Source organism: Narcine bancroftii, chromosome 1, assembly GCF_036971445.1.
Source record: "Narcine bancroftii isolate sNarBan1 chromosome 1, sNarBan1.hap1, whole genome shotgun sequence".
Lineage (NCBI taxonomy): Eukaryota > Metazoa > Chordata > Chondrichthyes > Torpediniformes > Narcinidae > Narcine > Narcine bancroftii.
Window position 1 is genome coordinate 448,500,787 of NC_091469.1, and position 13,453 is coordinate 448,514,239.

Sequence of the window (13,453 nt, forward strand, 5' to 3'; positions counted from 1 at the left end):
ACACATCCCATCCTTGTATTTCAGGGGCAGAAGGTTCCTCATCCTTCTTGTTCTTACATTCCTTTTCGCTCAAAATCATTTGATCAAACAATCCACTGGGCCAACAGGCTGCATGTTCTCGGCTCTCGGTATTACCTCCTTGATTTTGGTAGAGCCAGATGTTCAATGCCTGACACATCCAGTCCTCATCAGATCCGAACTTTGGCCAATATACCGAACTCCCTTTTATCAGATTCTTAACCCATTCCTGACAGCAATACCTGACCATGGTCTGTTTATCTTTTCCACGGGTTTTCCCCGCACCCCAATCAGATAACATTAATCCTAATGGACTATGTTTAGGTATCTGATCTCCCCATCCTTCTTTAGGACTGTTTCCCTTGCTACTTACTCCTCCCATACAAGCAGGTAAATAAAATTCCTCTTACCGGGATCCAGTAGCTATTCCTAGCACGCTTCCTTAACGTTCTCCGTTCGTTTGTTCTCAATGCCTTTTCTCGGATATCACTCGCTTCATCCACTGACCAGTCACCCGTCGTTCGGGAGTCCAGCTGAATCAGCCGGGGTGCACCTGCCCCCGTCGTCAGGCACTCTGACAGTGGAGGGAGTGCGATCCCGGATGAACCCCCAATTGTGAGAAACAGAAGTACCTTCACAGATTTCGCTCGAGACAAAAATTGAGAACAAAGAACATTTATTGTACAACAATGCAAAGTTGGGTGCTTCCCCTTACCCTGGGAATACACACACATACTGGGACTCACCCAACTTTTATACAGTTCATTTCAGTGTAGAGGTACCCTCCCCCCTAACATTCTTCTGCCTCCTGGATTGGTTTGGCATTTGGTAATTCTGTCTGCCTGTATGCAGTTTCTGTAAAACTTGAAAGACCATGGGGTATCCTGTCTGGGTCCCATCATGTCATTGTCATTATTCATGAATCTGCCTTTGTCCTTATTCACACATCTCAACCCCCAGGACTTACTAATTCCATATGCAGAACTTGCTAATTCTGTCTATCACTATAAGACCCTTATTCTATTATACTTGCGTAACCCTTGCTCACACTCTTAACGGAATTCATCCCTACTAGCACTTACTTAACTTCCTCTAATCTAGTCTAGTATTCCTTATTTCATTCATACTAGCTTTACTTTCTCTATTATCTCTCACACCACTCCTCACTAATTGTGGTCTGGAGGTTTGGAAATCCAGTATCCAATTACACAGGGGTGTATTAAGGCCCAGGACTTGGGAGTTTGCTGATCAGTTTTGAGAGGATGATGGTGTTGAATGCCGAACTATAGTCGATAAAGAGCATGTATGCGTCTTGTAGAGAAGGCATGAAATTAGATACACATTTCTGATTTCTGACTCTCAAATTATTCTGTTGTTGAATACATTTTAAAATTGGTCGCAGGATGTCAGAGAGGGGAGAGTTGCATCCTCTTTGTACTTTTATGTTCACAAGTGTCTCTCGTCTCCAAATGTGCAGTAACCTTTGTCAGATATACACATGCTTACATTCCTCTGCTATGTGTGTGGTAAAATCAGTGAGATAAACAGCTATACTGGGACTCACTTGAAGAAATCATTCTCTTCAGACCACAGAATAATTTAACATAATTTTCAATGCCGTAAATGAAAAATTTGAGGAATGAAAGAAGAAAAAAATGAAAAATAGTAACGTTTGTGGATCACTACTTTGTTTATCCACAACAGTTGCTTTGAATAGTGGCAAGAAATTGTCAAATATGCTTCCAATATTATTTCATTCATCAGAAATCAAGAAATTAGCATTTAGATTTGTTTATGTATTCAATAGTTAGAATAATTTTTATTATGACCACTTTTCTAAGCAATTTGATTTGAATTGGATATTCATCTCAAAAATAGAGATTTATTTTCTTGGAGCTGCTGAGATTGGGTGAATGAATATGAAAAATGTTGTTTTTGCAGCTTGGAATTTTAGTTGTGATTTGATTTCAATTCTGAGTTTTAGAGATTGCAATAGACTCATTCTCATCTCCTTGTAGCAACAAAATCTTATCCTTAGGCTAATGGTATCTGGCATCATGAATGTGTGGCTCTAATACTGCTAAATGAAGCAGCCGGAACAAAAATCCAAGAGTCAGTGTAAGCTATCAACAGCCTGAGGATCGCCTTTCACCAAGATCTGGTGGTGATTCTGCAGCATTATGCATAGTGAACACTGGATTGTTGCCAGCAAATCATAGCTATCCCTTAGCCAGCAGATAACATTAAAACTCTTCAGTCTTACAGCACCAAAAACGTTTAGGTTTTGGGATTAATTGGTGTTCTTGGGCAGCACAGCCACATGGACCAGAAGAGCCAGTTACTGTGCTGTCAAAATATTAAAAAATAATTTAATAAATCAAAAATAGCCTTGTCAATATCCTCTTCCTGCATAATGATGAAGACCCAAATGTAATTGCAATAAGTGAAATTAAAGCATTTTCAAAATTTTTATTCGTGTGCGGAATGGATATTTTGATGTTTTAATTAGGTGTTTATCATAGAGGTTGGAATTGAGCCAATTTGATATCCTCTATGACAGTCACATCACTTTGAATACAGTATGGTCTGGGACTGTAGTCCAAATTTTGCTTTTCATATTGTTAGTAAATTTGTGTCTGCAAGAAGTTCTGAGTTGAGGACAAACATTAGAAAATTCTGAATAAAACTTTAAACTGGCACTGGAGTATGATGCCATCATTTGGATGAAATATTAAATGGAGTCCATATTTGCTCTTTTGGTGATGCAATCTTGAAAAGTTAACTTCTGTGTCTTAGCTAATATTTATTCCTCACTAAGGATTTCTAAAAAAGATGATTTCATCACGTTTGCTGCACCAACATTGACGAATGTGTTTCTTACATTTAAGAGAAGAGATTGAATAGGCTAAGCTTCTATCACTTAAATTTAGAAGAATAAGAGGCGATTTCACAGAAGCATGTAGAATTCATGGGAGATGCAGAGGGGAAGATTTTTCAAGAGGCGTAGCAGTTAGCACAATGCCTTTACAACACCAGTAATTGGGACCGGAAGGGGTTCACTTGCTGTCTGTATGGAGTTTGTACGTCCTCCCCATGTCTGGAATTAGAGCTTTACAATCTCAGCATAAGGCACAGACCAAATAGGACTGAAAAAAAAAAACCATCTTTTTTTTTACTCTTTAGAAGATTCTATTCCATTAAACCAGGCTCAGTCATTGATTGCATTTATTGCTGAGAATGATACATTCCTTGTTGTTAATCAAGGGTCTTGGGAAGAGCACACAAAAATGATTTTGAATTTGTGATTTTATGAATTGCAGAAGGACCAAATAGCTCATAATTCTTGCAATCCTTCGCTGTAAAATGATTTGGAAAATTGTTGAATTCTTTAAATTCTTTTTTAGTTCAGCTATAAATCTATAAAATTGACCATTTACTTTAATCCTGGGTCAAATATAAACCAGCCAACAATTGCCCTTCAGTTAACTTTAAATCACAAACAAAATGATGGCAGATATAATTAACTGTGTGATCAAGCAATACTTACTAACTGATGCTCATTTTGACTTCCAATCAAACCATACGATTCTAAACTTCATTCCACCCATAACCTATATGCAAACAAAGGAGCTGGTCTGAAAGAAACCAGCCTTGAGGTCAGATTATCTTTGACCAAGTGTGGAACCAATGAATCCTGGTCAAATTGAAGGGTATCTGGAAAACTTTACAGGTTGAAATCTGAATTGCACAAATGAAAATTTGCTTTGATGTTTGAAGGCCAATCTTAGTCCCAAGACATCATGCCAAATTCTGCAGATGCTGTGCATTTCCAATATAATTTATTTTATTCTTTTGCATTACTGTAGAATGTTAAGGTTCAATCAGATCAGTTGTTGCATCTGTATCCTTCTCCATTATAAGGGCAGAGAATGATTGTACTGTTCAGTTTCATTTGCAGTTCCTTAGAAAATGAAGTGGTCTTTTCTATCCACAACAAAAGATCTATCATTTTCGACTAATGTTATACGAGCAGAGGCAGGTAACTATCACAAGCTGCAGTTAAATCGTCTTTATATGATATTCAGTGGTACACTGTCATTGAATCTCTTACCATTGACACTTTGGTGTCAGTATTGACCAGATGTTTGAACGAATAAAAGCAAAATGTATTCTGTCTCTCTCAGAGCAGACATGTTGCTGCGAAGATGTATCCAGACTACCCAAACCCTTTACACTTTATAAAAAGCATTCAAGAAGGGTGGTGAAATATTGTGCATCAGCCCGAATTAGCAGTGGTCTAATAAGTACCAAGTATCTCAATATGATGAGATGTACTGTCATTGTCCATTTAACATGCACAATATCCACCATCCAAACTGTCCATTCCCTACAACATCAGTGCATTATGGTTGCACTATATACCCTTGATGAATCAAACCTTTGACAGTGGAACACAAACCATGACCTGTAGCACCTAAAAAGGATTTAGAAACATTACAAACTACAAATTCGTAGATATTGTGGCAGACAGTGCCACTACTTACCTCACCAGAGCTTCAGAGTCGCGGATCTCTATGGGCCCAGGAGTTCCCAGATGTTTCCCAGGGACTGATGATGCTAAGGCTTCTGGGACCCATGTCATTTCTGGGAGTCATGTGATGTGGGGAATGCACAAATCTCGGCTCTTTAAACGACTGTAAGAATGCCATCAAACTGATCTCATCATCAGCTCATAGCATCTCTTGTGTTCTTTGTTGCTTCACCACTTGCTACAATCATCACTTCCAAGGATGGGAAAATCCAGAACCCGGGGCCATGGTCTGAGGATAATAGGCAAACCATTTAGGACCGAGATGAGGAGGAATTTCTTGACCCAGAGGGTGGTGAATCTGTGGAATTCATTGCCACAGAGGGCAATAGAGGCAGGTTCATTAAATATATTTAAGAGGGAATTAGATCTATTTCTTCAGTATAAGGGTATTAAAGGTTACGGAGAGAAGGCGGGGACAGTGTACTGAACTTTAAGATCAGCCATGATCTCGTTGAATGGTGGAGCAGGCTCGAAGGGTCGAACGACCTACACCTGCTCCAATTTTCTATGTTTATATATCATAACTTGCTGAGCTCTACCAGTTTCTAAATGTTTGCTCAAGATTACAGCTTCTGCATTTCTTGTGTTCTATGTTTCTATTTGCTGCTTGCAGACAATGACTTTAGTGACCCCTGTCATCTAGCACGCAATGCTGATGAGTTGTGGCATGTTTAACAGCATGGAGGACTTGTGGTTGGGCGCATAGCAGTGCCTCAGCAAAGGACACCAACCCTGCCCACTATATCAGACTCAGCCAGACGCAGCACAGATGGAGAGCAGCGGTACTATTACCATCAGAGGTGGGGAGTTGCAGCCCACCGCTGCCATCCCTCCACACATCTGCAAAATGCTGAGGCCAGCCATCGGTAGTGGCTGTAACATTTTGGACGTCACTATGGATGAAAACCTGTTAGTCTGCTCATAGAAGAACCCTTCTCATTGTACTTGTTATTTTGTAATAAATAAATATAACAATTTTAAAATTGCTGCTTCAAACCTTGCATTGTCCTTCTCTCCAGTACTTGCACCTTCCTTCAATATCAATTGATCAAAATCCTGGAACTCCAAGCAAATGGTGCAATGCTAAAGACCAATTTGGATTTCTATTCTTTTGCTTGTTTCCATTAATGGTGTCCTCATACTCTTTATTTTGTCACATATCAGTAAGAAAAGTATTCAATACAGGATTGGTTCCTATATTATATCCTTGTCAAAGGATTGATGAAGCCCAACATCAGCTGGTGGTTATGAATAAGAAAGGGTTGATGTAAGTACTGGAGAAAAGGACCATCTTCTGTCACAGTGTAACATGCTGCTGTGAAAACCATGAGATCTCACTCTGTCATGCGCTCTATGTTTTGACCCTAAATTGAGAAAAGCAACAATCAATACAGGAATTGCTGTACCCAAGACTGCAAAAACCTACAGAGAGTTGTAAACACAGCTCAGCCAACCTCCTGACTTTGACTCTATCTCTACCTCCTGTTATCTTGGAAAAGCTGCTGGCTTATTAAAGGATCCATCCCTCGTTGTTAGGGTGCAGGGCAATGCTCATGGTGACTCTTTGTTTGCCTTAAGGCAGACAAATGTTGAAATATGACATGTGACAATAAAAGGAACCCTGAACTTTGATCTCTCCTAGGCCCATATTCTTCATTCCTCTTCTGACAGCCAGAAAATATGAGTTTGAAAACACTATCCTCCAGGTTCAAGAACATTTTCTGTCCTGTTGTTTTCAGAGTCTTGCAAGGATTTCTTACTGACTTTTACGTACCAGACAGCAGCAATAGAAATTAGCCCAGACAATGTTAGATTTAAAATAATATGTTTAATTATTAATTAACAATAATGTTATACTTTATCCAATTTATCTACACTTATCCCCCAACTGTGCATGAATATACTTATGTGTGTGTGTGTGTGTGTGTGTGTGTGTGTAATGCCTTTGCCACTACAGGTCAAGCCTAATTTTGAAAAGACTGTTCAAAGTTCATTCTCAGAAAATCCAATGTTGACATGGAGGCTTAAAATCAAAGTGACATACAGGTTTTAGATGGATGCACAGCAGGCAAAGAATTTCATGAAGTAGGTGGAAGAGACGGGTGATAATCTGTTTATTAACACTCAAAATCCTGGTTGAGATGCTTCTAGAGAAATTGTCAGGGTGGGGCTTAACAATTCCATTCAGAAGTGACGTTTCCTTTGTCATGTTGGGATTCGACAGTCCCCTCTGGCCATGATGGGATTCAATAAGTCCTCTTTTAAAGTGACCTTTCCTTTGTTTTTGGTCACAGAGTGGTATTCTCATTCCCCTATAACACAGAGAAATCGGACAAATTGTCTGTCACCACATGAGGGCACATTCAGTACAGTATCCCTTCAAAGGATACTTTTCCAAATGTTGTCTCCTTGAAATGGCCACTACTCTTTCCCCTTTAACACGGAAAAATCTGACAAATTGTCTATTATCACTCGAGGCCACTTCAGCACAGCATCCCTTCAAAAGATGCTTTTTCAAGTGACACTTCCTTAAACTGGCCCCTGAGCAAACTCAGAACTGTCTTTAATCTGTTGGTCACATGATCTCTGCACCTGCATTTCCTTTCTCTTCAGATGTATCCAGTTTAGTACATGCTGTCCTCCCGGTCAAACTCCAAAACTTGCAGCTTGATTTGTTCTCTTGAAGTGACAGTCCCATTCATGGAAAATGACCTGGGAGCACATAATGCAGTACTGGCAAAGGCTGATGTCCCTGCACTGCTTTGAACTGTACCATTCTCTTGAGACTACACTGTATTTGTACATTACATCTTAGTCGTTGACATTGTCTGTTCTCTGCACTGTTTTTGAATTGATTAATTACTTTTTTTATTTGTTATTATTGTACCACCTGCTGCAGGCGTTAACTTGGTTGGATAGCACACAAAAATCTTTTTTACATGTAACATTAAACAACTCAATTTTGTAATTTATTCCATTTCCCACATTGGCCAATTTCTGTGTCTAGTTGGGGCAATCAATCATACCTTAAGTTTGGACTTGTGTCATTATCTGAAATTTTAAGATTTCAGCTCTTGAAGTTCAGTCAGCCTGGTCTTGTTTTTTTGGCCTATATCTTGCTGTCAGTTGGGAACAAAGAATTTTTAACTAGTTTGTGGAGAAATTTTCAAACATGGCTTTTTATTTTACAGTTTAAACATTAAGGTATTAACGATGTAAAGGAGTTCACTGGAACACATTCACTGAAACTCACGTGAATAGGGTGGTGAAGAAGGCTTTTAGTATGCTGGCCTTTATCAATCATTGCATGGAATATAGGAGTTGGGAGGTGATGTTGAGATTGTATAAGACTTTGGTGCGGCCTAATTTGGAGTTCTGTGTGCAGTTCTGGTCGCCTAACAGAGTGGAGAGAGTGCAGAGAAGGTTTACCAGAATGTTACCTGGGTTTAAGCATCTAGAGTATAGGGAGGGATTGGACAGATTAGGTCTTTATTCTTTGGAGCGTAGAAGGTTGAGAGGGGATTTGATAGAAGTATTTAAGATTATGAAAGGGATAGACAGAGTGGATGTGGATAGACTATTTCCGTTAAGAGGAGGAAAGATTAAAACAAGAGGACATGAGTTAAGAATTAAGGGGCAGAGGTTTAGAGGTAACATGAGGGGGAACTTCTTTACTCAGAGAGTGGTAGCCATGTCGAATGATCTTCCGGGAGAAATAGTGGCGGCGGAGTCAATTGTATTATTTAAGAAAAGGTTGGACAGGTCTATGGATGAGAAGAAGATGGAGGGTTATGGGCATTGTGCAGGGAGGTGGGACGAGAAAGGGGTGTTTGGTTCGGTGCGGACTAGAAGGGCCTAATGGCCTGTTTCTGTGCTGTAATTGTTATGTTATATGTTATGTTATAAGAACTGGGTTGGATAATTTAATTTGAAAATGTATCATTTTTAAAAGTGTCAAATTTTCTTGAAAACAGATATTATCAGTATTGATCATTTCGGTTTATTCTTAAAATATTAAGTTGAAAATCTGAAACACAAGTAGTTTATGATGACACCTCAATAGTTCTTTCCATCCACAGACACTAAATTCGACCCACTGAATTCCTCCAGATGTGGTTTCAAACTTTGTGGCAAATCTACTTTGGTTATACATCAGAATGATCAGAAATTCTCATATCTCGTAGCTTTTTAACCAAAACATTTGAGCTGAGTGTTTTGTATCCACACCTAAGAAATTAATTTTAATTTGAAACACACCATCCAATGTTGCATCAAGAATGTGTTGAAAGTTTGCTCAAGAATGAGATTACACGCAGAGTAACTTTTTTATTTGCCAGTCCATATTCTCTATGAAATAACTTTCTGAAATGCTTTATGTTTGCATTAAATTACACATTTTAATAAATGTGTACTAAATAGAAAAACCTGTTAACTTCTGCACATATAATCATTATTAGTACAAATAATATTTATTTAAATCCATACTGTGAGATGCATTATCTACCATGCATCATAAAATAAGACTTGCTTTGCACTTCTGTTTTTGCTCAGCAGGTGAAAAGGTGATTGACTTTTCTTCCAACATGCCTGAAAAGTTGATGAAATATGCATTTATATTATGGAAGTGCCTGGAATGCATTAACATTGACAGTGTTGTGTAGGGTCGATGAATCTTGCCAATATTCGCATTAAATTTTGCTTCTAACGGAATAAAATTGGCAAATACACTTTTAGTAGAATGCATGGTAGCTTGGAATCCGTAAACATTTAAAAACCATGTCATCTTTATTTTGTCTAACAAAGTTTAAAAATTGACTTCTCCTCCAAAGAGTACCTGCTACCTATAGTTTTTTTTACTGCACATTTATTGTTCGAGGTTTGCTGAAATGTGGAGATGATTGCCACAATATGTTGCCCACATACTAATAAACCCACTGTAATGGAATGTTGTATGGATGTGAATTCACAATATTGACCAACCACTGTCCCCAAACGTTTCCACTGGAAGTACCAGCTCTCCATACAAAACAACTTCTGATGCCATAATAGTGGATTGCCAAATTCAACATTTAGTTAAAACATTCTTTTGTTGCTTCTCAAATGCCTAACAAATAAATAGATCCAAGTTTATAGCTGTGAGATGGAGAAGGAACTTTTATTTGGATTAAGTGGATTTGTATATTTTTTTGACCGTACAGGTATGCACCGCTTAACGTCCATTTGGTTTTTAAAGGTAATCAGAGGGAAAGATTTTTGAGCAGAGAGTGGATGAGATCTGGAACTTGCTGCCAGACAAACTGATAGAATCGTACACAATCATTACATTTAAGAGCCACTTTTACACTATTACAATGCCAGTGACCCGGGTTTGAATCTGCCACTGTCTGTCAGGAGTTTTCATGTTCTCTCCATTTCTGCATGGGTTTCCTCTGAGTGCTCTAGATTCCTCCCAACCTACAGACAGGATTGGTTGATTAATTGGTATATTTGAGGGGCATGGGCACTGTTCCTTCTAAGCGCACGCACACATTTTGCAACCAGCACACCAAAGAAATTCATGTGTACATTGAAGGATAGTTCCCTAAAATAATGTAGTAATGAATAATAATACTTATTTAAAATAATCTCTTAGCTGACTGTTTCTGTTAACTAGTTAGTCAGTTAAACAAGTAGTTAATCATACTTATATTATTATTAAAACATGTCAATCCAGTTTTATTAGCCAAAATTATCTTGAAACAATTTCAAGTTTACATTTTTACAAACATTCAGTGCGCAAATTCTTTTGTCACAGGAAAAGAAATTGCACAGCATAAGATTTTTGCACCACTGACTCCTAAAATTAAAGGGAACATTGGCATAGCATCATTAGCCAGAATGGCCTATTACTGTGCAGCATGTCTAAATTTCAATTTAGGCCTCTGGAAGCCTGATATCCCAGCCATTAAAATACTATATTCTTTGATGAATAGTTGTTTCTTGTTAGTAAATTTCAAAATTATATTTTAAGGAAGTTCCACTTAGCCTTTCTGAAAATTGCTGTGCAGTGGCAATTAACTCATTTCTAGGGTCAGATCGGCAATGTGGGTGCAAAAAAATAGATAGTGGCTTCTTTTTGACCTGGTTGTATATTACGCTCCAGGTTCCTAAACCTTTTGTAATTATTTTATAGATTTTGGGCAGATGGCCTGAACATCAGGGCAATGCCCGCAGGAACTCCAGGTCATTATCCCTGCATTATTGCTTTAGGTGTATTGTGTTTTTCTTTATCTTTTATCATCTTTCCCTCTTGGTCTTTCATAAATCTAGAGCTTCTTTATGAAATAATTTGAAAATTTGCAGCATTTTCTGACCGAATTCAAAATGGACATTTAAATAAAAAGCATTTTTAAATGTAATAACATTTATCCAAAGTCAGTAGCAAGACCCTTTGACTTTGAAGAGAAGCTAATGAGGGCTCGGGTTTGGAAAAACTCTGTGTAAGTTAAAATTTGCTCTTATTTTCAGTGATCTCCATTGAATGCCAAAATGACTGATTGCAGGTCCCTATTTATAAACAGCTTGGCACCTGTCCGGATTAACTTAAAGTGGAGTAGAGCCATGTTTGAATGATGCTTCCAAGAATTGGGAATATAAAAGGGTACAGTACTTCATAAATGAACAAAAAAATGAAGAAAGATAATTATTAATTCTGTCGTCTGACTGTATTGTTCCATTGACAATGTTCAACAATCTTTCTAAGTTTTAAAATTTAGGCATACAGCACAGTAACAGGCCCTTTCAGCCCACAAGCCCATGCTGCCCAATTACCCCAATTAGCCTACAACCCCCATATGTTTTTGAAAGGTGGGAGGAAACCAGAGCACCCAAAGGAAATGCATGCAGACACAAGCTCCTTATAGACAGTGCTGGATTCAAACCCAGGTTGCTAATGCTGTAATAGTGTTGTGCCAACCTCCAAGCTAACCGTCTTGTATGTTGTACAATGGCAGTGAACAATCTTATCATTTTTTTCGAAGTATTGATTGGCTTTCTAAATCAGAAGGAACAGCTGCAGTTTTTGAATTTGGCTACAGTTTCCTTTACATGTAAGCAAGATTTTTAATTTGCAACTAATGTTCTTCACATGGAGAAATGGGGCATAGTTTTTCTTTTGGATTAAACTGCATTAATTTAGCTGAGCTCTTTATGTCATTTGAACTATTTTTAATATCTCTGGTTTAACAGATAGGTTTTTTTAGATTTTGTGAAATTCCTCCTCTTTGCAAGCTCTCAAGAGAACAGCTTCCTTATGTTTCAGTTTACTCATGACATTTGAGCTGCAACAGCCATGTAATAATTAAATAGGAATAAATATGATGTTTTCTTTCTTTCACAGATGTTTGTCAGGACCTTATTTGATTATGACCCAAATGAGGATAAAGCTATTCCATGCAAAGAAGCTGGGCTTTCTTTCAAGAAAGGAGATGTTCTTCAGATTGTCAGCCAGGACGATGCAACCTGGTGGCAAGCCAAACAAGAGTGTGATGCCAATCTAAGAGCAGCACTGATCCCATCAAAGCAGTTTCAAGAGAGGTAACCACAAATAAACAGGCAGTTACAGTAAGACAGCAAACTTTGTGTTAAAATGCACAATGGAATGAGATGCATTAGACATTGTTTTCTTAATTTACATTAGAAAACCATATCATTCTGCGTTGAAACAGGCCATTCAGCCCACCAAGTTCATGCTGACCACTAAGTCTCAAATTACACAGGTTGCATTTTATTCTTCGCATGTTACCATTAATTCCCTCCCCCCCCCCCCCCGCCTTTTAGATCCTACCTTTCAGTTGTATGCTAGGGGAAATTTACAGTGGCCAATTAACCTATCTTGAAAGCAGAGCACCTGGGAGAAACTCACATGGTCCCAGGAGGAACATGCAAAGTCTTCCCATGCTGAACCCGAGTCATTGGAACCCTGAGCCTGTCCATGTATATTGTATGTAAATGTTAAAGGTGCGTACAAATCTCCTTCAGATTTTCTCAGGTTGAAGTAGTTGAGACTTAAGAACATCAACTGATGCCTTTCCAGTTTGGAAAAATGTGTGGAAAATAATTTAATATGCAACACAGAAAACAATTGTTTTATGTCTTCACTAAAATTTGAAATTTTATAGATTAAATTTATTCACAATAAAATCAAAAACTTTTCATTAAAATGTTGCTGTTATATTTGTTGGAAGTATTTTTTTCCACACAGCACTCAAATGTTGACATTTACTTCTTGCAGGAGATTTGCACTTGGAAGACCTGTGGCACTCGTTCAGCCACAAAAGAGTTCCAATAGACGCTCATGTAAGTCAATAACTGAATTGCATGATGGTTATTAAACAGAACTTATCTCTGAGTTTCAAGAGCAAAGAATTCTCAAGTATTTCCAGTCAGTAAATTAGCCGACTCTTACTTTGTTCGCTCAACTATCTCTGTCGCATGTCAGTCTGGGAGATTTAGAATATGAAATTGTGATTCTGTACTCATGTTACTTGATTTAGCAGATAGAGCTGTGGTTAAAGCTAAATGAATTATCCAGTGTTAGGCTATGGCAATGCTGAGAATGGCAAAGTTCCAGTGTTGAATGATAACTATTTGAAATGATTGACAAAACTTGGATTCAGGTTTATGACATTTTAGATTGATGATTTAACCCAGCCAAGCAGAGTATTTTGGGCAGTTTTGTCATTTGTCAGTTCAAATACTTTTTTAAAAGTGTACCTGCATCACATTTGAGCACATAATCTCTGATGTAATTTGATGGATCCTCAGAGTTAGTTGAATAGTAGTTGCTTAATTTTCAAGCACATA

The 13,453-nt window shown here is 38.0% G+C and overlaps 1 protein-coding gene and 1 long non-coding RNA gene across 18 annotated transcripts in view; one reads left to right on the forward strand and one right to left on the reverse strand.

Annotated features, from left to right (window-relative positions):
• Positions 1-13,453, forward strand: part of mpp7a (MAGUK p55 scaffold protein 7a) — a 584,207-nt gene that overhangs the window by 471,134 nt on the left and 99,620 nt on the right. For all 17 annotated transcript variants that reach the window (XR_011350171.1, XM_069914534.1, XM_069914533.1 and 14 more), the window contains 2 exons: positions 11,988-12,184; positions 12,882-12,946. Coding sequence is in view for 16 of the 17 variants with exons in the window: in XM_069914534.1 (XP_069770635.1) it covers positions 11,988-12,184; positions 12,882-12,946 (262 nt within the window). In the remaining variant the exon portion in view is untranslated. The remainder of the gene's footprint in view (positions 1-11,987; positions 12,185-12,881; positions 12,947-13,453) is intronic.
• Positions 1-13,453, reverse strand: part of LOC138751771 (uncharacterized) — a 692,174-nt gene that overhangs the window by 5,479 nt on the left and 673,242 nt on the right. The gene's annotated exons all lie outside the window — the stretch shown is intronic.